Source organism: Scyliorhinus canicula, chromosome 4, assembly GCF_902713615.1.
Source record: "Scyliorhinus canicula chromosome 4, sScyCan1.1, whole genome shotgun sequence".
Lineage (NCBI taxonomy): Eukaryota > Metazoa > Chordata > Chondrichthyes > Carcharhiniformes > Scyliorhinidae > Scyliorhinus > Scyliorhinus canicula.
Window position 1 is genome coordinate 77926863 of NC_052149.1, and position 22719 is coordinate 77949581.

Sequence of the window (22719 nt, forward strand, 5' to 3'; positions counted from 1 at the left end):
GCCCGGCACTGTGGGTGCCTCTGGCATCTGACACCAAGGGTACCGTCGGTTGGCGCTGCCCTTGCCAGTGGTACGTTCCATAGCTCCCACCCGGTGCCCCCATTGGGGCAACAGTGAGCTGCCTGATGCCCCGCCAGTGGGTGACAGCCAGGTGGGGTCTTATGGTGGAGGGTGGAGGGGGTGGAGGTGTCACTCTGCAGAACCAGGGGCCAAGGTGGGTGTTCCGTGATGTGCGCAGCACGATGACTGCTTTGCAGGCTGTGGCAATGGCGGCCCATGACTGGACACTGCCCCAGTCTCATTGGGGGGGGGGGGGGGGGGGGGGTCACCCTAGTTGCACGGCCCATTTCCTCGTCACACCCCCCCTTCCCAGCCAGCCCAGCCAATGAACGGCCCGGCAGCCTTTGCAGTCACGCCTCTCTGTGTCCTACCTCTCTCTCCCTCATCCGCCACGATGCCAATTTCACAATTTTTAAAAGTTCAAGTGAACCGTGGTTTTGAGAACTCGGCCCATTGGAGGCGGTGAATACCTGGTCAGGCCCATTAATGACATGCAAATGGTGTTTACTGTACGTGCGTTCCGGACTGCATTGACGCCGCTGTTGAGGTGACGGAGAATCGTAATTAGGGGACAAATCGGCGGCCGCCACGATTTTGGAGTTGGAACCGATTCTCCGCTCAATTGTGTTTCGCGATTATGGCGTCAGCCAACTGAGAATCCCACCCATTGTCTCCTAACTATACCGTCCCTTGCTACAACTACATTCCTTTTTGCTCCACGAAGTTAAATAGTCCCCTGCAGTTCAGTGCTGTGGTCATCCACCCTGCAGTTCCCACTCTCGTCCACACAAGCTGCAGGAACCTCAAACCTGTGGCCCAATTGCAAAGGCTGAGGCTCCTACATTGCTAGTTTTTGGATCCCCATACCTGTCTCACTTATCCTGACCATAAGCCAAATCTTAGGTATCTAGCCTAAGGGGTGTGACTGCCTCGTGGAACAGTGTCCCGGTAACTCTGTGTCCCACACACTCCAATACAGCATAATGTCTGAAGCACAGACTCCAGCTCATCAACTCAGGACAAAGTTTCTAGCACTGCAGATACTTCCTGCAGATCTGTTTTCAGTGGATCACACAGGTATCCACATGCTACAGTTGCAATAACATCATCTGCCCTACAAGCTTTATTTTATTTGATAACACAAAATGAAATGTCACTGAGGGCCATAGGCTACTCTCACCTTTTGAGAGAGAACTGACTGGTGGTCACCCCACCTCAGGCAAGGGGCAAGATTGAGAAGACGAGGCCTTCATCAATAACCTCAGTCGGTATGGGAATTGAACCTGTGCTTTTGGCGTCGCTCCAAATCATGAACCAGCCAACTGAGCGAACTTATTTCATGCTTTTGCTAAATCTCCAGTATTTCTACTAACCCAAGCTTGGATTTTTTGAATAAGGAAAATGGCAGAAGAGGCCAAAGTGACACCTGCCATTTTTGCGGGCGAGGGAAGGGGCCTGGGTCGGGTTGGTGCAAATGCTGCCCCTATCAGACAGCAGCTGCTGCCAAGTATAATTTTGATGACCCAGGCGTGTGAAACTCGACGTGCATGGGTTAAACCTGGTAGGAGTAGATCTGAACTTTGAGGTATTCTTTGGAAATGTGGGGTACCCTTTGAATAAGTAGGACCCTTTGGATATGGTCCCGGGACATCTTTGAGGAAGGTCAGGTGCTACTTGGGAGAGGCAAGGTGCCCTTTGGGATTGTTAAAAGTAGGCTGTTAAGCGCATTGAGATTGTCACTAGCGTCAACATGAACCATCAAAGGTAGTTGTCAAGTTGTCCAAGGCATTTAAGATTCCTGTCCTTTAAATCTTAAAAAAGTGTCTGGACTGTTAAAAAAAAACATTGCTTGCTATTTAATTCTGTTGACATAAGCCTGTCAGCTACTGGAATAGTGTGACTTCCAGTGAACCCTGCAACCCTGGAATGATAATCCAAACTTCCAGGAGACTTTCTTCAAGGATAGGTTTGCAGAACGGCAAATGTCCTGACTCTGTGTGTTTGTTTGTTTATTGTCACGTGTACCAAGGTACAGTGAAAAGTATTTTTCTGCGAGCAGCTCAACAGATCATTGCTCTTGAACTGAGCAAAAACCCAGGCTTTACATGCCAATGAGAGAGTCAGTCACTGCTGAATAGAGAACTGGTTCAAACTAGTTATCTAATTAACTACCCTGCAGGTTCCTCCAGGCAGGGACATTGTTTATTCCTGACCTAAACTGAAAGAAACTACAATTTACTGTTGCAGTTAATCTAAGTGCAAACTTGACTGGATTCACTACCTTCCTGCCTGCATTTGAGCACAGTTTCACTGCACTCAGTCTCCAGCAGCACCTTCAAGTGGCCAACTCGCCTGCAGTAGATCCTTGCTTTCCTTGGGCCTTTTCCGGTCATCCTTTTGATGCACGAGTGACTGTTTCCATCCTTTTCCACATTTTAATGATGTGTTCCACCACATTTCAAGCTGGACTATTTTGTTACTCATGTTTGTCTCTAATAATATCAATATCTGAAAGCCCATGAAATTGTCTTCTATACAGAAGCTCAAAGTCAAAACTCTGTAGAACCTCTCAAAATACAACATCACATATGTTAACAAGGCACCCGAGTCTACTACTTGCTTTAATATATTTTTCAAAGCTTTATTGAAACACTCTAACAACTCAGTCAGCAGGATGATATACTGCAGTTCATGAAATATTAATCCCTATTAGTTTGCAGACAAATAAAAGTTCCTGGTCTTTCTAAACATCTTTTGGAAATGTAATCCTGGAAAAGCTCTGGCAATTCAATAGTAATGTTTTTGAATGTATAGTTCATCAGGTAGACAACTAGCTATTAGCTATCCCTTGACAAACTTTTCCACATGCTTCAATAGTTTCATAGGAATTCTTTCAAAAGCTGTATTGATTATGGATCTCAGGGGCTAATAGAGATAGGGAATGAGGTTTAGGTCCTACTAATTGCCATTTTCCACAGAAAATACAAAGCATTAGCAGTTCTTTATAATATCATCCAGCCAAAAAAAATTGTTGACCTTCACAGAGTGCCTAAATCTCATTCCTAAGGCCGAGAGCCCTGTGGAAATTAGACATGCAGACTAGATTGTGAAACAAGTGAGATTTATTCATCCTTGTGGTGTCTTTACTTGTAGTACTGAACAAACCACTGATAAGTATTACTTTCCCATATACCTCTTATCCCTCTCAACTGTCTCCCCTCTCAACTGTCTCCCCTCCCAACTCCTCTCCTCAAGTGAATCATTTCCCTGTCTTATTCTTATAGGGTGGGTGTCATTCCAATTAAAGTCAATAATTTCTTAAACCTATGCTGCATTTTATTTAATAGCTTAAAGTTGTATCCTTATCTTGGACACAGAGTTCTCATTATCATGTGACTAAATGTCCTGTTCATGGAAAGTCAGTGTGTCCTACTCGTAGTCGGCACAACTTTTAATCGCATCAGGAATTCAGGTACAGAGGTCAGTGACCTCAACTTGTGGCTGACAAGATTATCCGTACATTTAATATTTTCTCCCATTGCACAAGATTCAGGAGCAGGAATATGAAATCATAAAATTTACTTCATACAGGCATCAACCAATCAGAACGGTGTAGTATGAATACACATATTTTAAATACAATGGAATATATTAATTTCCACAAATGGACATGACGATGAAACCTTTAATATTAAGATTCAGTATATGGCAGTCAATCAGATCAACTTTTACATTATCAGTTTAAAACAAGCACTTACTTCAACTTCATTTTCTTTCTGCCGCAGTGTGTCGGTGAGCTCTTCCACACGATATTCTAGACCCCCAACATGATTATCCACCACATTTTCATTTTCCTTATTTAATCGACCTATCTGAAGATCTTTGGTTCTTAGTGCTTGGGTCAGCTGATCTATAATTCTGCAAGAGCACCAAAGATATTCATATCAGCTTGAAAATCCTAAATGAGGAAATATGGCCATTTAATCCCAATACTGTACATAAAAACATAGACTTTGAGGTGGTGGAATACTGCATTCATTTCTGTTCAGTTGCATTGCCTTTAAAATATCTACATATCTTAATCAGTAAAGCATTTGTTAACTGCATCATTGGGAGACACATCACGATGAAGCAAGCACCCATTGGAACTGGCAGCATAGTGCTGTTGCACTGTGACATTATGAGAAGCCCAGTAAATCTAATGATACAGTACCATTGAGATGTGTCATCATTAGTAGGATCTTGGGGCAGAATAATAATAATTCAGTATTGATCAGCAAAAACAAGAAGCTGATGATATTTTAACACTTGAACTCAACAATATTGCAATTGACCACCATGGTTGCGTAAGATATGTACAAGAAAGAATGGTGTTACTTCCAAAATTTTCAGAATATTATCAAAATTGCAGCTGCAAATAAGGCCAATTGAAGGAGCTGGGCCCTCTCGACCAGGGGGTCGGACTTATGGCTCCTCACATGTTTTCGGAGGAGGACAGGCCCCAGTGTCGTCAGCCAGGACAGAAGCGAGACCCTGGAGGTGGATTTCCTGGGGAAAACAAATAGGCGGTCATGAGCGGTCTCGTTCGTGGCTGTGCAAAGGAGTGACCTAATGGAGTGGAGCGCGTCGGGGAGGACCTCCTGCCAGCGGGAAACTGAGAGACTCCTAGACCGTAGGGCCAGAAGGACGGCCTTCCATACCGTTCCGTTCTCCCTCTCCACCTGTCCGTTTCCCCGGGAGTTGTAACTGGTAGTCCTGCTCGAGGCAATTCCCTCACTGAGCAGGTACTGACGCAGTTCGTCGCTCATAAACAAGGAGCGCTGGTCGCTGTGGACATAAGTGAGGAAACCGAACAGGGTGAAGATACTATGCAGGGCCTTAATGACAGTGGCCACGTTCATGTCGGGGCATGGAATTGCAAAGGGGAAACGGGAGTCCTCATCAACAACGTTAAGAAAATACGCGTTGTGGTCAGTGGAGGGGAGGGGCCCTTTGAAATCGATGCTGAGGCACTCAAAGGGCCGGGATGCCTTCACCAGGTGAGCCTTATCTGGTCGATAGAAGTGCAGCTTACACTCCGCGCAGATTTGGCAGTCCCTGGTCATGGCCCTGACCTCCTCGGTGGAGTAGGGCAGGTTGCGGGCCTTGATGAAGTGGAGAAACTGGGTGACCCCCAGGTGACAGAGGTCATTGTGGATGGCCCGGAGTCAGTCATCTGGGGGCTCATTGAGCTTCCCACGACGATACACAATATCGTAGTTATAGGTGGAGAGTTCGATCCTCCACCTCAAGATCTTTCTTCTTTCTTCAAGATCGTTCTTGATCTTGCCCCGCGGTGACGAGGGTGAACCTCCTACCAGCGAGGTCGTGCCTCCAATGCCGCACAGCTTCCACAATGGTTTGAGTTCTTTTTCTATAGAGGAGTGTTGAATCTCGGAGGCGTTGAGGGTACGGGAAAAAAAAGGCTATGGGCCTGCCTGCCTGGTTAAGGGTAGCGGCGAGGGCGACCTCTGATGCGTCGCTCACCACCTGGAAGGGGATGGACTCGTCCACCGCGCGCATCGCAGCTTTGGTAATATCTGCCTTGATGCGGCTGAAGGCCTGGCGGGCCTCAGCTTTCAGGGGGAATATGGTGGCTTTGATCAGTGGGCGGGCTTTGGCCGCAGAGTTGGGGACATAATACATAGCTAGACATAATACGAAAAGAACCTGAGTCACCTTTTCAGGGCCTTGGGGCAGTGGGGGAGGGGGAGTTGCAGGAGGAGGCGCATGCGGTCGGGCCCTAGGACTCCGTTTTCCACGACATAGCCGAGGATGGCCAGTCGAGTTATGCGGAAAACCCATTTCTCCTTGTTATAGGTGAGATTGAGGGCTTGGGTGGTTTAGAGAAACTTCTGAAGGTTGGTGTCGTGGTCCTGCTGATCATGGCCGCAGATGGTGATGTTGTCCAAGTACGGAAATGTGGCCCGCAGCCTGTACTGGTCCACCATTCGGATCATCGTTCTTTGGAAGACTGAGACCCCATTGGTGACGCCGAAGGAGACCCGGAGGAAGTGGAAGAGGCGGCCGTCTGCCTCAAAGGCTGTGTAGTGGCGATCTTCCGGGAGGATTGGGAGCTGGTGGTATGCGGACTTCAGATCTACCGTGAGAACACTCGGTAGTGTGCGATCTGATCCACGATGTCCGCTATCTGGGGAAGGGGGTACGCATCAAGGTGCGTGTACCGGTTTATGGTTTGGCTGTAATCTACAACCATCCGGTTCCTTTCCCGGGTCCTGAAACCACCACTTGAGCTCTCCAGGGGCTATTATTGGCCTCGATGATCCCCTCCCTTAAGAGCCGCTGGACCTCTGACTTGATAAAAGTCCTGTCCTGGGCACTGTACCTCCTGCTCCTGGTGGCAACAGGTTTACAGTCGGTGGTGAGGTTCGCGAAGAGCGGGGGAGGGAGTGACCTTAAGAGTCACGAGGCTACATATGGTGAGAGGGGGGTAGGGGCCCGCCGAACTACAGGGTTAGGCTCTTGAGGTTCAGCCCCAACAGGAGAGGAGCGCAGAGGTCGGGGAGGACATAAAGTTTGAAATTGGCGTATTCGGGGCCCTGTATCGTGAGTTTCGCGACACAGTAACTCTGGATCTGCACCGAATGTGATCCTGAAGCGAGGGGAATTGTTTGGGATGCGTGGGAAATTTGGAGAGAACAGCGCCTTACCGTGTCTGGATGTACAAAGCTCTCCGTGCTCCCAGAGTCAAATAGGCAGAGCGTTTCATGCCCATTGACCCGGACGGTCACCATTGAGTTCCTGAGGTGCTAGGGCCGTGACTGGTCGAGGGTGACAGCGCTGAGCTGCGGGTAGCCGGCGTGGTCGGAGGTGGTGGGGTGGTCCCAAGATGGCTGCCCCCGTCGGTCACACGTGTCAGGCGGCGTTGGAGATGGCGGCCAAGATGGCGGCCCCCGTCGGGCGCACGTGTCGGGTAGCGTTGAAGATGGTGGCCAAGATGGCGGCCCCCATGAGTCGCATGTGCTGGGTAGGGTTAAAGATGGCTGCCCCCACGGACAGCATGAGGCTGATAACGTGTCGGAAGGGTGCTGTACCGGCAGGCACACAGCCATGCTGTGGGGTCTGTGGGCCTGTGAGTGTGAAAGTCGGGCCTGTGATTGAGAAGATTTGGATCTGGCCAGGCAGAGTTTGGCAAAGTGTCCTTTCTTGCCGCAGTCGCTACAGGTCACATTCCGAGCCGGGCAATGCTGCCTGAGGTGCTGGTTCTGGCTGCAGAAATAGCAGGGCAGCCCCCCGGGTTGGGCAGGCAGCCGCGCGGCACAGGCCTGGGGCACCCTCTGATCGGGTGTCCACAACAGGATCGCGTGGTCGGAGGGGAAAACATTGAGGCTCTGAAACGCTACTTCTATGGAGGTGGATAGTTTTACCTTCTCTTCTAGGTCGAGGGCGCCCTTTTCGAGCAAGCGCTGTCTGACGTAGTTGGACCGGAATCCAGCCACATAGGTGTCCTGGATGGCGAGTTCCATGTGCTGCGAGGCCGTGACGTCCTTATCGTTGCAGTTTCTTGCGAGTACCTTCAGGTTGCGTAGGTATTCCTCCAGCGATTCCCCGGGGCATTGACGACGCGTGGTGAGGAGATGCTGCGTGAACACTTCTTTCACCGGCCTCACGTACTGCCTTTTTCAGGATAACAACTGTGTCTATGTACATGGTCACTTCCTCGATCTGCACGGAGATTCTGTGGCTCACCTGGGCGTAGTGGGGACTCAGTTTCTGTTCCTCGGTGACAGCGGGCGATGAGGAGGCGGCGAGGTAGGCCTCAAAACAGCGGAGCCAGTGCGAAAAAATCCCTTTGGCTTCAGCTGCCTGTGGGTCGAGTTCCAGTCGATCAGGTTTGAGGGCGGCTTCCATAGCGATATTGCAGCTATCATCAATTCACACGAGACGGAGAGTTGAAGTGAACAGTGGTTTTAATCAGCTAGAACGGTGCCTGCCTGCGACTGCTCTGTACTGAGTGCCGCCTACAGGCTGCAGATCAAGATACCTCCCCCGAGTGGGCGGAGCCATAGGCGGAGCCCACAAGGTCACCAACATAATACAATCTAAAGTAATATAATACAATGGTGGGTCATAGGTGGAACCCACAAGGGCACCAACATAATACAATGCAATTTCCATTTTAATATCACCTAGATCCCAGAAGTGGCAGAGTTCAAAAAGCAGTTTTTTAGGTGTTTATTTATTGTGAGATAAATGTTGACCAGTGCATGAAGATAACATTGTGCCCTTCTTTGAATACGGTCATGGGTTTGTTAAGGTTCATTAAAACAATTACGTTTATTTTACTATGTCACCTGAAGCAATGGACAACTAAAAACATATTGGGTGGGATTTTCAATTGCCCGACGCCGATATCGTAATCGCCGATTGGGCGGAGAATCCCTCTTCACGACCAAATCGGGGCGCGCCTGTTTTCAGATACCCCACCCCCTCTAAAACGGCGTAATTGAGGAGTACGCCGCATGCCATTGGGACGGCCTCAGGACATTACCTGAAGGCCCCCCCCACCCCCCCTGATGCTCCACCCCTGATGGGCTGAGCTCCCTACTGCGTGGGACCCTGCTCTAAATTTTCATGAACCTAGTGTGGCTGCTGCGGACTGTGTCCAGTGCCACCACAGTCAGGGGGGAGCCGTGCTGCTGGCCTGGGGGGCTTCGACGAGGACTGGGGGGACTGGTGGGGAGTGGCGAGGGGGTGTCCAGGGGGGGCACTATCTGGCAGATCGGGTTCGCGGCAGCTGGCGCCATGTTGTACGGCGCGACCTCTGCAGTTCATCGTTGTGCGAATGCGCGGCCATGGACCCGGCAATTCTTCAAGTGTTTATATCGGGAAGGCCGTGCCTTTTACGTGGTGCGGCTGCTAGCCACTTACTAGTCGGAGGATAGATGCTGGGGCCTTGACGATTTTATCATTGTATAACCAGTCACTTCCTCTGGACATAGCCTCAAAATCGGAGAATCCAGCCCATTGTTCTTTCAGTACAGTTCTTAATTATACTTTCAAGACACAATAAAATGAAATGAATGATTCTGAGTGGACACCTTGAATAACTTATTTTTGGTGCATTCAAAGATAGTTAGAATCACAGACAGCACGGTGGTGGAGTGGTTAGCACTACTGCCTCAAGGCTCCGAGGACCCAGGTTCGATCCTGGCTCCGGTTCACTGGCCGTGTGGAGTTTTCACATTCCCCCCCCCCCCCCCGTCTGCTTGGGTCTCACCCCCATAACCCAAAAAGATGTGCAGGGTAAGTGAATTGGCCACGCTAAATTGCTCTTTAATTGGAAAAAGATAATTCTAAATTTTAAAAAAAGAGAAAGAAAAAGATAGAATCTGATCAGACGGAAAATAAGAATTATGTGCTTTACTTCTTGGGAGGTGGGAATCCTAGGAAAAGAGATCAGTTCAAGGTTACTGAAAATGTCAGTCTTTCAGTCATTTGATCAGAGTTTTACAAAGTTGGAGAGATCTCTTCTGGAGGACAAAGTGGAGGGCAACAGAGGGGTCAATCTAGGTATAGTTGGATGACTGATGTCACAGAGTGGTTGCAGACGAGCTACAGTGGATGTGTGAGGATGGTGTGGGGCCGATGTGCATGACATACCATGACAGAAAATCTCTTGGCAAGGGTAGCTATGAGGGGCAGCAGCGGCAGCAACAGATCCACATTTTCAGAGGAAAGCCCCTGATTTAACCTCCTGCAATATGCCCTGCATCAATCATCAAGAACACGTTGTCCAGTGTTTTTATTTTTTAAGTATTACATTGAAATAGATCTCCTGTATTTACCTGTTTTTTTCAGTTAAAACAAATTCATTCGTCTCCCATAATCGTAGCTTCTCTTGGTTCTCCCAAGTAATATCGTGTAGTTTATTCTCCAATTCAAGGGATCGTAGTTTTTCAGCTTCTGCAACAGCATTCATCTTCTCCACTTCATTCTTGGCTAGTCTGGCTCCCTGTATGTGCAAGCACAGTAAGCAATGTATTAGGTATCTTATTTATTTTTGAATTTAGAAATTTACAAATCTGACTACTTCTTGAAGCAATATGGTAGAATCTTGTGTCCCATTTTGTCTGCTACTCTCACAAATAGATGCATTGGTCAAAATGTGAGTAAAAGAATCAGTGCAAGTATGAAATGGATGTCCACGCTTTACACTCTCACCAAGCTCTTTGCTGATATTGGTGACCAGAAGAATATATACCCAACAGAGATGTGGGAAATAATAGAACCAAAGGTGGAAAACATAATGGGTGTGATTTAACGGAAATGTTTCTGAGTCAATTGTAGCGGGTTTTGCTGGGGGTTTCCTGCTGGCTTTGCCGGCAAGTTCCCCACCGTTATCTAATGACACTAAATCACTTTTTTGGGCCCTGCGGAGTTTCTCATCGGTTGAGCCCACACTAAGAATTTTTTTCACTTGGGAGCTGAACTCAGAGATCGGGCGACCATTTTAAAAGGGTGCCCAATCTCTCAGTCAGCTTGTGGGTCCCCCACACCCCTCATTCATGGGCAATGTCCACAATCCAGGGGGAAGGGCCAGGGGGGCCACCCTACACTGTCACTGGCCCCCCAAGGGTCTCCGATTGCCTGGAAGACACCTGGGTGCCGTTCAGCCGGGTCCACGTTTGTGTGGATCAGTACTGAATGGCATCTGGCTGCGGCCTCTCTGGGGAGTCTGGTAGATCCCGGGAGGCCGGTAGATACCGGGTAAATAGGCCTTAAGTAGGTGGAATGTGCATGAATTGGGAGGGCCGGTAAAGCGGGAGAGAGTTTCTGCCACTTGAAGGGCTAGAGGGCTGTGGTTAATGTAATATATAAATGATATATACTAATTCACACTGTTATTGTAAGCGCAGTAGCGCCATCCTACCACTAGGGGAGTAGCGCTGGGAGCACTTAGGAACTTGTACTGGGCTCCACCCTTGGTTCTGCCCACGACTCCTCCCCCTAGTGCAGCTGTATAAGTATCCGTGTCCAGAGTCAGCCTGGGTCACTACGAGTTCATCGACAGGTAACAGGCTGGCTCTGAAGTAAGTCGATTAAAGCCTAGATTCACATCGGAAACATGTGTCTGGTGAATTGATGGTTCCATCAATTTAATCGACTTAAGAACAGTAAGATCGATTATGGAATCGGCCCTCAAGCCTGGACGCCTGGAACTCAACCCGCAGGACGCAGAGGCTAAAGAAATCTTCTCCCATTGGATCCGGTGCTTCAAGGCCTACCTGGCCGACGCAAGCACAGCCAAAACTACAGAGGATCAGAAGCTGAGTCTACTGCACGCGAGGGTGAGCCATAGAATCTCAACGCAACTAAACTCGGCCAGTTCATATACTGCGGCGCTAGCAGTTCTCGAAAAAATGTATGTAAGGCCAATTAATGAAGTTTACGCTCGCCATGTGTTTACGACTCGCCGTCAGCGGCCTACGGAATCACTCGCCGAATTCCTAAGAGAACTTAACAATTTGTCCACTGACTATAATTACCAAGCGGTTACCGCGGCTGAACACAGGGAATTGGCGGTACGCGATGTTTTTGTAGCGGGCCTCAGGTCTAACTATGTGCGCCAACGACGGCTAGAAAAGGGGGCCCAGGACTTAGAAACGACTGTGGTAGCTGCGACCATGATGGAGGTCTCCTTCCGCAGCCTTAACTTTTTCCACGCGGACCCCGCGACCCCATCATGGGCCCCCGACCAGCGACTCCCCCAGGCCTGTGCTACGCGGCCGCCCAGCCACCATGCTGCCCCAGCCAGCCACTATGCTGCCCCAGCAAGCCACTATGTTGCTCCAGCCTGCCATTTCTGCAGCCAGAACCAGCACCCGTGGCAGCACTGCCCGGCCCGCAACGCGACCTGCAGCAGCTGCGGGCAAAAAGGGCATTACGCTAGAGTGTGCCTCGCAAAAAGGGCCCCAGCTTCCAACTCCCCAGCGACTCACAGTAACCGCTCCACGCACTCTCAGCCCCACGGGGCCCGAAAACGCTGCGGCCTATGCCCCGACTCCGCCCCCTCCAGCCACGTGCGATTCATGGGGGCCGCCATCTTGGAAAACCTCCACCACGCGGCCGGCCACATGCGACTCATGGGGACCGCCATCTTGGACGCCATCTTCCTCGCCGCCCGCCATGTGCGACTCATGGGGGCTGCCATCTTGGACGCCACCTTCCTCGCCGCCCGCCACGTGCGATCCACGGGCCTGATCGGCATCTCCGCGTTCGGACAACTCAGCGGAGTGTAGCCACCTAAAATGGACACTGGACTAACAAGATGGAGAATTGCTAAGACTGCAGGGAAAAAGCAGTTTTGCCAAGACAGCAGTCTGCAAAGACTGATTAGCATTTTGCAAGCAGCAAAACCAGTTTCTGGCCAGGTGGAAGATCTCAAACCAAAGGTGTTAATAGCAAAACGCTTTGCATATTAATGAGGCAATCCAGATCTGGGCACACACAATGGCAACATTTAGGTTTGAATAGATACTTTAAGTGGATGTCCAGACAGAGCGGCACCAGAAGTATCCACCATAGAAACCGCCCCCTCCATCAAGGAGAGACCCTCACATTGGGGGAATTCAAAAGATATCGATTAGAATTTGGTCCAATCGATACCTGAAGGTAAAGCCCGCCCCAAAAGAGGCACGGACATTGGTCCTGTCTGTTGTTTCGTGCTCCGGCTTTGACTTCGACCAAGAACTTCGAATTGTATCCTGACTCCAGCCGTTGAGCACCAGCCGCCGAACCGTAAGTGACAATACGACGCTCGCTACGCGAACCAGGCCCACTAGACCCCCAGCGACCCGCACACTCTCTGAAGGTTACAGACCAAGATCGGAACGAAGGCCTCGCTCCCTGACCTTGCCTGTTCCTGTTTAGTTAAGTATTCTGATCGCTTAGTTTAGTTATAGCTTAGTCCTTTAGCGTGTGCATGCGTATTTATTATATTTGTATAATAAATATTGATCGTTTGGAACTTACTAATCGGTGTATCGTTTTATTACTTTGAACCTGACCTTGGAATATTTGTGAGGTGTCTAGATACGGCACCTGGCGACTCCCGAGCTGAAAATACATACATAGAGCCTAGCAGTGTTAAGCACACGGCCTTTAAACGGAGGCGTGTTAATACACTCCAATAAACGCGAATTACACTCAAGTAAAACGTGCAACAGGAGGAATTCGAACAAGACTACGAACTCAGAGGGCAGTCATCACGGGGCCACTCCAGCACAGCTGATCGAGCCGCCGACTACCCGCAACTCAGCGCCGTCACCCTAGACCAATTCCGACCGAAGAACCTACGAAACTCGATGGCAGAGGTCCATGTCAACGGGTACAAAACACCATGCCTCTTCGACTCCGTGAGCACAGAGAGCTTCATAGATCCAGACCTGGTAAGACGCTGTTCGTTCCCCGTTTTCCCCACGCAGCAAACTATCGCACTCGCTTCAGGCTCCAACTCGGTCCAGATCCAGGGGCGCACCGCCGCGACACTCACAATCCGAGGCGCTAGTTACTCGAAGTTTAAATTCTACGTTTTGCCCGAACTCTGCACGCCACTCTTATTAGGCCTAGACGTCCAATGTAACCTCAAGAGCCTCACCCTCAGCTTTGGAGGGCCCCTGCCCCCACTCATGAACTGCAGCCTCGCTACGCCACTCGTAGCAGGCGATACAGCCTGCAGGATAGGATATTTATCAGAGCAGAGGTCCGAAGGCTACTCAGTGAGGGGGTTATAGAGGCCAGCAATAGTCCCTGGAGAGCTCAGGTGGTGGTCATTAAGACTGGGTAAAAATTCCGGATGGTGGTCGACTACAGTCAGACTATAAATAGATTTACGCTCCTCGACGCGTATCCCCTCCCCAGGATTGCAGACATGGTTAACCAGATCGCCCAGTATCGGCTCTTCTTCACGGTGGATCTGAAGTCTGCATACCACTGTTGCACGTTTTGCTATGGGTGTAAAACGCGTTTATTGGGGTGTATTAACTTGCCTGTGTTAAAGGCCGTGTGCTTAACACCACTAGGCTCTGTCTATGTATTTTCAGCTCAGGAGTCGCCAGTTGCCATATAGACAACTCACAGATATCTCAAGGTCAGGTTCAAAGTAATAAAACGATACACCGATTAGTAAATTCCAAACGATCAATATTTATTATACAATTATAATAAATACGCATGCACACACTAAGGGACTAAGCTATGACTAAACTAAGCAAACAGAATACTTAACTACACAGGAACAGGCAAGGTCAGGGAGCGAGGCCTTCGTCCCGGTCTTGGTCTGCAACCTTCAGAAAGCGTGCTGGTCACTGGGGGTCTAGCGGGCTTGGTTCGCGTAGCGAGCGTCGTATTGGCACTTACGGTTCGGCGGCTGGTGCTCAACGGCTGGAGTCAGGATACACGTTGGAGGTCTTGGTCAAAGCCGGAGCACGAAACAACAGACAGGACCATGTGTGGGGGTCTATATTTATAGGGGTCCCCAATGTCCTTCCCTCTTCCTGGGCGGGCTTTACCTTTAGGTATCGATTGGATCGCTTCCAATCGATATCTTTTGAATTCCTCCAATGTGAGGGTCTTCCTCGATGGTGGGGGCGGTTTCTATAGTGGATACTTCTGGTGCCGCTCTGTCTGGACATCCACTTAAAGTATCTTATTCAAACCCAAATGTTGCCATTGTGTGTGCCTAGATCTGGACTGCCTCATTAGTATGTAGAACGTTCTGCCATTATCACCTTTGGTTGGAGATCTTCCACCTGGCCAGAAACTGGTTTTGCTGCTTGCAAAATGCTAATGAGTGTTTGCAGGCTGTTTGCCTTGGCTAAACTGTTTTTCCCTACAGTCTTAGCGGTTCTCCATTTTGTTTGGTTCAGTGTCCATTTTAGGTGGCTACAGTGGCTACACCACCAGCTCCCAATCCGCCTGGAGGACCGCCACTACACGGCATTCAAGGCCGATGGCCGCCTCTTCCATTTCCTCCGGGTCCCCTTCGGCGTCACTAATGGGGTCTCGGTGTTCCAACGAGCAATGGACCGAATGGTGGACCAGTACGGGCTACGGGCCACGTTTCCGTACTTGGACAATGTCACCATCTGCGGCTATGACCAGCAGGACCACGACGCCAACCTCCACCGTTTTCTCCAGACGGCACAAAAAATCAACCTAACGTACAAGGAGAAATGCGTTTTCCGCACATCCAGACTAGCCATCCTCGGCTATGTCGTGGAAAACGGAGTCCTGGGCCCCGACCCGGACCGTATGCGCCCCCTCTTAGAACTCCCTCCCCCTCATTGTCCCAAGGCCCTCAAACGGTGCTTGGGATTTTTTTCTTACTACGCCCAGTGGGTCCCTCAATATGCGGACAAAGCCCGCCCACTCTTTAGGACCACACGATTTCCCCTGTCAGCCGAGGCACGCCAGGCCTTCGACGGCATCAAGGAGGACATCGCCAAAGCGGCCATGCGGGCGGTGGATGAATCCACCCCATTTCAGGTAGAGAGCGACGCCTCAGAGCTAGCTCTTGCAGCCACGTTAAACCAGGCAGGGAGACCCGTTGCATTTTTCTCCCGTACCCTCTCCGCTTCAGAACTCCGACACTCTTCAGTCGAGAAAGAAGTACAAGCCATTGTAAAGGCTATCCGTCACTGGAGGCACTACCTCACAGGTAGGAGGTTCACCCTCATCACCGACCAAAGATCGGTTGCCTTCATGTTCGACAACTCGCAAAGGGGCAAAATAAAAAACAATAAAATTCTGAGGTGGAGGATCGAACTCTCCACCTACAATTACGATATCAAATATCGACTCGGGAATCTCAACGAGCCTCCGGATGCCCTATCCCGTGGGACATGCGCCAGCGCGCAGATCGACCGATTAAAAAGTATCCACATTGACCTCTGCCACCCGGGGGTCACCTGGCTCGCCCACTACATCAGGGCCCGAAAACTGCCTTTCTCCAACGAGGAGGTAAAAGCGGTCACCAGGGACTGCCCGATCTGTGCGGAGTGCAAACTGCACTTCTATAGACCAGACAGGGCCCACCTGGTCAAGGCTTCTAGGCCCTTTGAACGCCTCGCGATTGATTTCAAAGGGCCACTCCCCTCAACTAACAAGAACATCTATTTCTTAAACGTCGTAGACGAGTTCTCCCGCTTTCCATTCGCTATCCCGTGCCCCGACATGACCTCCCACACAGTCATTAGGGCCGTGCATTGCATCTTCACTCTGTTTGGTTTCCCCAGCTACGTACACAACGACTGGGGTTCGTCCTTCATGAGCGACGAGCTGCGTCAGTACCTGCTCGAAAAGGGCATTGCCTCGAGCAGGACTACCAGCTACAACCCCAGGGGGAACGGGCAGGTGGAAAGGGAGAACGCGACGGTCTGGAAGACCGTCCTACTGACCCTCCGGCCTAGAAAGCTCCAAGTCTCCCAGTGGCAGGAAGTCCTCCCAGACGCGCTCCACGCTATTAGGTCCCTCTTGTGTACGGCGACCAACCAGACCCCTCACGAGAGGCTCTTCATTTTTTCCAGGGGCACTACCACTTCCGGCATGGCTGAGGACGCCGGGCCCCGTACTCCTGAGGAAACACGTCAGGGGGCACAAAACCGACCCCCTTGTTGAGAAGGTGCGCCTGCTCCACTCCAACCCCCAGTACGCATTCGTCGAGTTCCCTGACGGCCGTCAAGACACTGTATCCCTCTGGGATCTGCCCCCACAGAAGGATCTCTCACCCTACACCCCATGCTGCCGCCCCCTTGTGCTCCCGAGCCCACGGGCTCGCTCCACCAGTCCCGCGCACCCACGTCGGCCAGCCCCCAACGCCCCCAGTCCCCGGTCGAACCAGGAGAGTATGAAGTTCGAATACAACCCTCCCTGGAGTCCACCATCGTACCCCAACACACTACACCCATCCAGCCACCGCAAAAGGCTGCAACCCCGGTGCTCCGCAGGTCTCAGAGGACAATCCGACCGCCGGACAGACTGACTTTATAGACTAGACCACCACCCCCTCCGGACTTGATTTTTTTGCAGGGGGTGAATGTGGTGAATGTAATATATGAATGTATATATACTAATTCACACTGTTATTGTGAGCGCAGTAGCACCATCCTACCACTAGGGGAGTAGCGCTGGGAGCACTTAGGAACTTGTACTGGGCTCCACCCTTGGTTCCGCCCATGACTCCTCCCCCTAGTGCAGCTGTATAAGTATCCGTGTCCAGAGTCAGCCTGGGTCACTACGTGTTCATCGACAGGTAACAGGCTGGCTCTGAAGTAAGTCGATTAAAGCCTAGATTCACATCGGAAACACGTGTCTGGTGAATTGATGGTTCCATCAAGGGCCGATGTGGTCCTGCTGCAGGAGACTCATTTGTGGGTGAACACCAGGTAAGACTTCTTAAGGGCTGGTTAGTCAGGTGTTTCACTCGGGCTTTGATAGCAGGGCCTGGGGGTAACGATACTGATTAACAAGAGCGTGCAGCTTCAGATGGAGAAGGTGGGGGCAGATCAGGGGGTCAGATATGTGATAGTTATGGGTACTTTGGAGGGAAGATTGGTGGTGTCGGTTAGCGTGTATGTCCCCAATTGGGATGATGTAGGATTCATGAAGAAGATGTTAGCACCATCCCCGATATGGACATATATCAGTTGAATCTGAGGTGGAGTGGGAACTTGAGTACGGTCTTGAACCCGAGAGTGGATCATTCTATGCCAAGGTCTTTTGCCCCTTCAGGGGATGTAAAGGTGTTGCCGGCGTTGATGAAGGAAATGGGGTTTGTAGACCCATTGGAGGTTTCTAAATCCGGGGAGGTAGAGAATATTCTTTCTTTTCTCCGATACACAGCGCGTACTCTCGGATCAATGTTTTCATCCTGGGAGTTCTTTGTTGGCGGGATTAAGGAGGGTGGAGTCCTCAGCGATCATCACTTCTGATCATGCTCCACACCTGGATGTGGTATTGGAGAGGGTGTCAGCGCAGTGGCTGGCATGGAGTTTGGATGTGGGGTTGCTAGCGGACTTGGGGTTCTGTGTGAAGATGGAGAGGGTGATTGATGAGCATGTGGAGTTTAATAAAAATGGGAAGGCTTCGCTGTCGGTGTTATGGGAGGCTTTGAAAGTGGTGGTGGAAGATGAGATAATCTTGCATTAAGTGCAAGTTGAGAAGGAGGCGAGGGAGAAGCGCAAGAGACTGATGAATGAAATTTTGGAGGCATTCAGGAGATCACACCCCAGAGCTTATGGCCAATAGGAAGGTACTGCAGACAGAGTTCGATCTGTTGTCCACAGGTCAAGTGGTGCGGCAGTTGAGGCAGGAAAAAGGAGCAATGTATGAATATGGGGCGAAGGCCAACCCGTTGTTGGCTGGCCAGCTTAGGCGGCAGGCAGCCTCCTGGGAGATTGTTCAGATATGGGAGGCGAGTGGGGTTTGGTGTCCACTCTGGAGAAGGTGAATAGGGCAATAGAGGAGTTTTATCAAAAGTTGTACAGGTCAGAGCCACTGGGGTATGAGTCGGAAAAGGTGGGGTTCTGGAGGGATTGGAGTGCCCTAGAAGAGGAGGGGAGGGAGGGGTTGGAGGAGCCACTGGGGATTGAGGAGGTTCGGATGGCCATTGGGAAAAAGCAGACAGGCAAGGCGCTGGGGTCAGATGAGTTCCCTGTGGAATTATACAAGGGGCGCGATCCTCCACACGGCGTGGGAGAATTGCGGGAGGGGCCCCCGACAAAATTCACGCCCCCCAAAATTCACGCCCCCCAAAATTCCCCCCCCCATGCTCGGAAGAATCGGCGCTCGCCATATTTCACGCCGAACGGCGATTCTCCGACCCGGATGGGCCGAGCGGCCTGCCGTTCACGACCATTTCACGACGGCGGCAACCAAACCTGGTCGCTGCCGTCGTGAAACGGGTGAGATATGCCCGTTTGGGGCTTGTGGGGGGAGTACAGGGGAAAGAGCACCACGACTGTGCTCGGGAGAGGACAGGCCCGCGATCGGTGCCTACCGATCGTCGGGCCGGCGTCTCAATCGGACGCACTATTTCCCCTCCGCTGCCCCGCAAGGTCAAGCCGCCACGTCTTGCGGGGCGGCTGAGGGGAAAGACGCCCACTGCGCATGCGCGGGTTTGAGCTATCAGCGTCGTGACGTCAGCCGCGCATGCACGGGTTGGAGCCGGCCAACCTGCGCATGCGCGGCTGACGTCATTAGGCGTGCCGGCCGCGTCATTCTCGGCGCGACGCTCCCGCGGCCGAGATTTACGGAGCGCCACTCCTAGCCACGCCGGGAGGGGAGAATAGGGGGCGGGGAGCGGTCTCCAAGGGCGTCGTGAAACTCGGCCGAGTTCACGACGGCCCTCCCGATTTTTCCCGGGAGCGGAGAATTCCGCCCAAGGAGTTTGTGGACCAGCTGGTACCGCTGTTGGAGGTGTTTGAGGATGCGGTGGCAAGGTGGGCACAACCGGAGGCAATGAGGCAGGTTTCCATTTTGCTTCACCCAATGTCTGTGCCTATGTATTTACATTGTGTATCTTGTGTTGCCCTATTATGTATTTTCAGTTCATGTACTAAATGATCTGTTTGAGCTGCACGCAAAAAAATACTTTTCACTGTACCTCGATACACGTGACAATAAACAAATCCAATCCAATGTTGAAGAAAGAAAAGGACCCGGTAGAGTGCGAGTCATGTCGGCCAGGATTCCTACTGAGGTGCTGGTGCTCAGGTTGGAGGAGTGTCTTCCGCAGCTGGCTGGTGAGGTCCAGACAGGGTTTGTAAAGGGCAGGCGTTTGGCTTTGAATGTGCGGTGTATGTCGAACATGGTGCTCACCCCTCAAGAAGGAGTGAGCAGGAGGTTATTGTGGGGCTGGATGCAGAGAAGGCCTTTGATGGGGTGGAGTGGAGTTACTTGTTTGCAGTGTTGGAATGGTTTGGGATAGGGCTCAAGTTTGTGTTGTGGGTTAAGTTGCTTTATAGGAAGCCCAAGGCGAGTGTCCGTACGAACGATCTGAATTCAGGATACTTCCAGCTGTATAGAGGAACGAGGCAGGGTGTCCTAAGTCCCCCCAACTTCTGGCAATAGAGCTTTTGGCCAACGCGCTGAGGCAGTCAGTTAAGTGTAGGGAGATAGCGATGGTGTGGTGGAGCATAGGGTTTCTCTATATGCTGATGACCTTCTTATGTACGTCGTGTACACGGTCCCCACGGTGGGGAATATAATGGGGCTGTTGACGTGATTTGTGGCTTTCGCGGGATACAATCTGAACTTGGAGAAGACTGAGTGCTTTTCAGTTTATCCGCTGGGGAAGGGTGTGGATTTTGGGGGGGGCGGGGGAGTGGGGCATTAGGTATCTGGGGCTGCAGGCGGCTCGAGATTGGGCCCGGCTCCATAAATTGAACTGCTGAGCTCGATGGGTAGGGTCAGGCGGATTTACAGAGGTGGGATAGCCTCCCTCTGTTGTTGGCCAGCTGGGTTCAATTGATAAAGATGAATATTTTATTAATTTTTAAATTTTTATTCCAATGGTGACTATTTTGTTATGCTCTTGACATAGCATAAGCTGCTTCCTTGATGTACACTCTGACAAAGGAAGGTTCAGACTTGGAGATAGCTTTAACACATTTATTAAACTATTAACAATTCTCCTACTTGGATTCGACTCTCCTGTTAATCCTGCTATAGCTACTCAGACTAACTAACCAGTCTGCTACAATCCACGTGGTGGGTGTGATGTGTATCAATCAACCCTGTCTGTACTCACAAAGTGTCTCCACTGGAAAGAGAAAGATCATGTGTGCTGTGTCCTTTTATATGGGTAGGTGTAATGCCCTCCTGTGGTAGTGTCACCTTGTGTGTGTGTGTTGAGTAGCACAGTAGCATTGTGGATAGCACAATCGCTTCACAGCTCCAGGGTCCCAGGTTCGATTCCGGCTTGGGTCACTGTCTATGCGGAGTCTGCACATCCTCCCCGTGTGTGCGTGTGTTTCCCCCAGGTGCTCCGGTTTCCTCCCACAGTCCAAAGATGTGCAGGTTAGGTTTATTTGGCCATGATAAATTGCCCTTAGTGTCCAAAATTGCCCTTAGTGTTGGGTGGGGTTACTGGGTTATGGGGATAGGGTGGAGGTGTTGACCTTGGGTAGGATGCTCTTTCCAAGAGCCGGTGCAGACTCGATGGGCTGAATGGCCTCCTTCTGCACTGTAAATTCTATGTAAATCTATGAATGCCCATTGGTCGTGTCCTATCTTACTGACCTATTGGTTGACTGTCTGTGTGTCATAATGTCTCTGGTGCTCCCTCTGGTGTCTAGCTAGGTGTAGTGTGTTCACATTAACCCTTTGTGTATTTACAGTGTCCTAGTGTATCTACATTAACCCCTTGTATATTTACAGTGATGCATATCACCACAGTGACCAGTGTTGTTGTGAAAAGCATTCTTTTTGGGAGCGGAGCGGTTGATTATGTAATTTATTTGGGCAGGCAAGGTAGCCAGAATTCGCAGAAAATGGTGATTCCGAGGAGTCGGCAGTCGAGTGATCTAGCTCTGCCAAATTTGATTTATAACTACTGGGCGGCAAAAGCTGAGAAAGTGCTGGACTGGTACAGGAACCAATAGGAAATTTGGGTTGAGGTGGAGGCGGGAATCATGTATGGAGTCGGGGTTGTGGGCACTGGTGAAGACCTGTTCATTCTGTACTTCAAAGTGTTGGTCACCCGTCAGCTGCGGGGACGGGGAGGGGGGCAGGAAGAGTAGGGTCTTGTTGGCGGGGGGGGGGGGGGGGGGGGGGGGGGGGATGGGATACGGGGGAGTGCTGTGGGTGTTTCTTTTTGCACTAGTTCTGTTTGGGGTGGGGTGTTTTTTTAAATGTAGAAAATGTTAAAATCTTAATAAAAATATTGCAAAAAAAAAGTCCATGCTGTTTCACATCTTCACTCACCTCCTGCAGAAGCTGAATCTTACTATGCAAGATGGCGTGCACTTGCTCAGTCTCCTCATATTTCTGGTGGATCTTAGCCTCATTTTGATTGTGCAGGTTTTCCACAGCTTTCCTGACAAACATAAGAGGAGTAAATTACTACTTGCTCACATTTTAAAAGGTATTCATTAGCAGGTGTCTTGTTCAGTTGATATAAGGATCAAAAGGCAATTGAACATGGACACTTTATCTATATGGTGAAACCTCTAATATCTGCATTCGCATTATCCACCATCCTTCTTACCACCAGAATTTTCACAGGAATAAGCTTTGTGGGAGCTTTCACCTAATGTTTGATCTGTTATTTAGAATGCACCTCTTTTGCTTGGTCAATAAAACGTTTTATCTATACCATGTTCGACTTCATTCCTATACCTAGGATATTGTTATCACTCGTGTAAGTCTTGTAGCTGGGGATTCTTAAGTATCTGCTTTTTTATTATTTACTTGGAGGCCTCTCCGTTATGGCAGATGGTAGAAACTTCACTGTACATCTATCTACAGATAAATTATTTCCCAAGTTAATTACTTTTCTTCAGTTTTACATTTGTTATTAAATTATGAAAATGGAAAGGAGATGTCACACAAACATCCAGAAGGATGCACTGATATAGATTTTTTCATGTTACATTT

At 50.3% G+C, this 22719-nt stretch overlaps 1 protein-coding gene across 1 annotated transcript in view; it reads right to left on the reverse strand.

The window, feature by feature from the left end:
* LOC119964697 (phosphodiesterase 4D interacting protein) overlaps positions 1 to 22719 on the reverse strand; it is a 695800-nt gene that overhangs the window by 292696 nt on the left and 380385 nt on the right. The window contains exons 6-8 of the mRNA XM_038794557.1: positions 22048 to 22159; positions 9909 to 10075; positions 3819 to 3978 (exon numbers count right to left, since the gene is read on the reverse strand). Coding sequence (XP_038650485.1) covers positions 3819 to 3978; positions 9909 to 10075; positions 22048 to 22159 — 439 coding nt within the window. The remainder of the gene's footprint in view (positions 1 to 3818; positions 3979 to 9908; positions 10076 to 22047; positions 22160 to 22719) is intronic.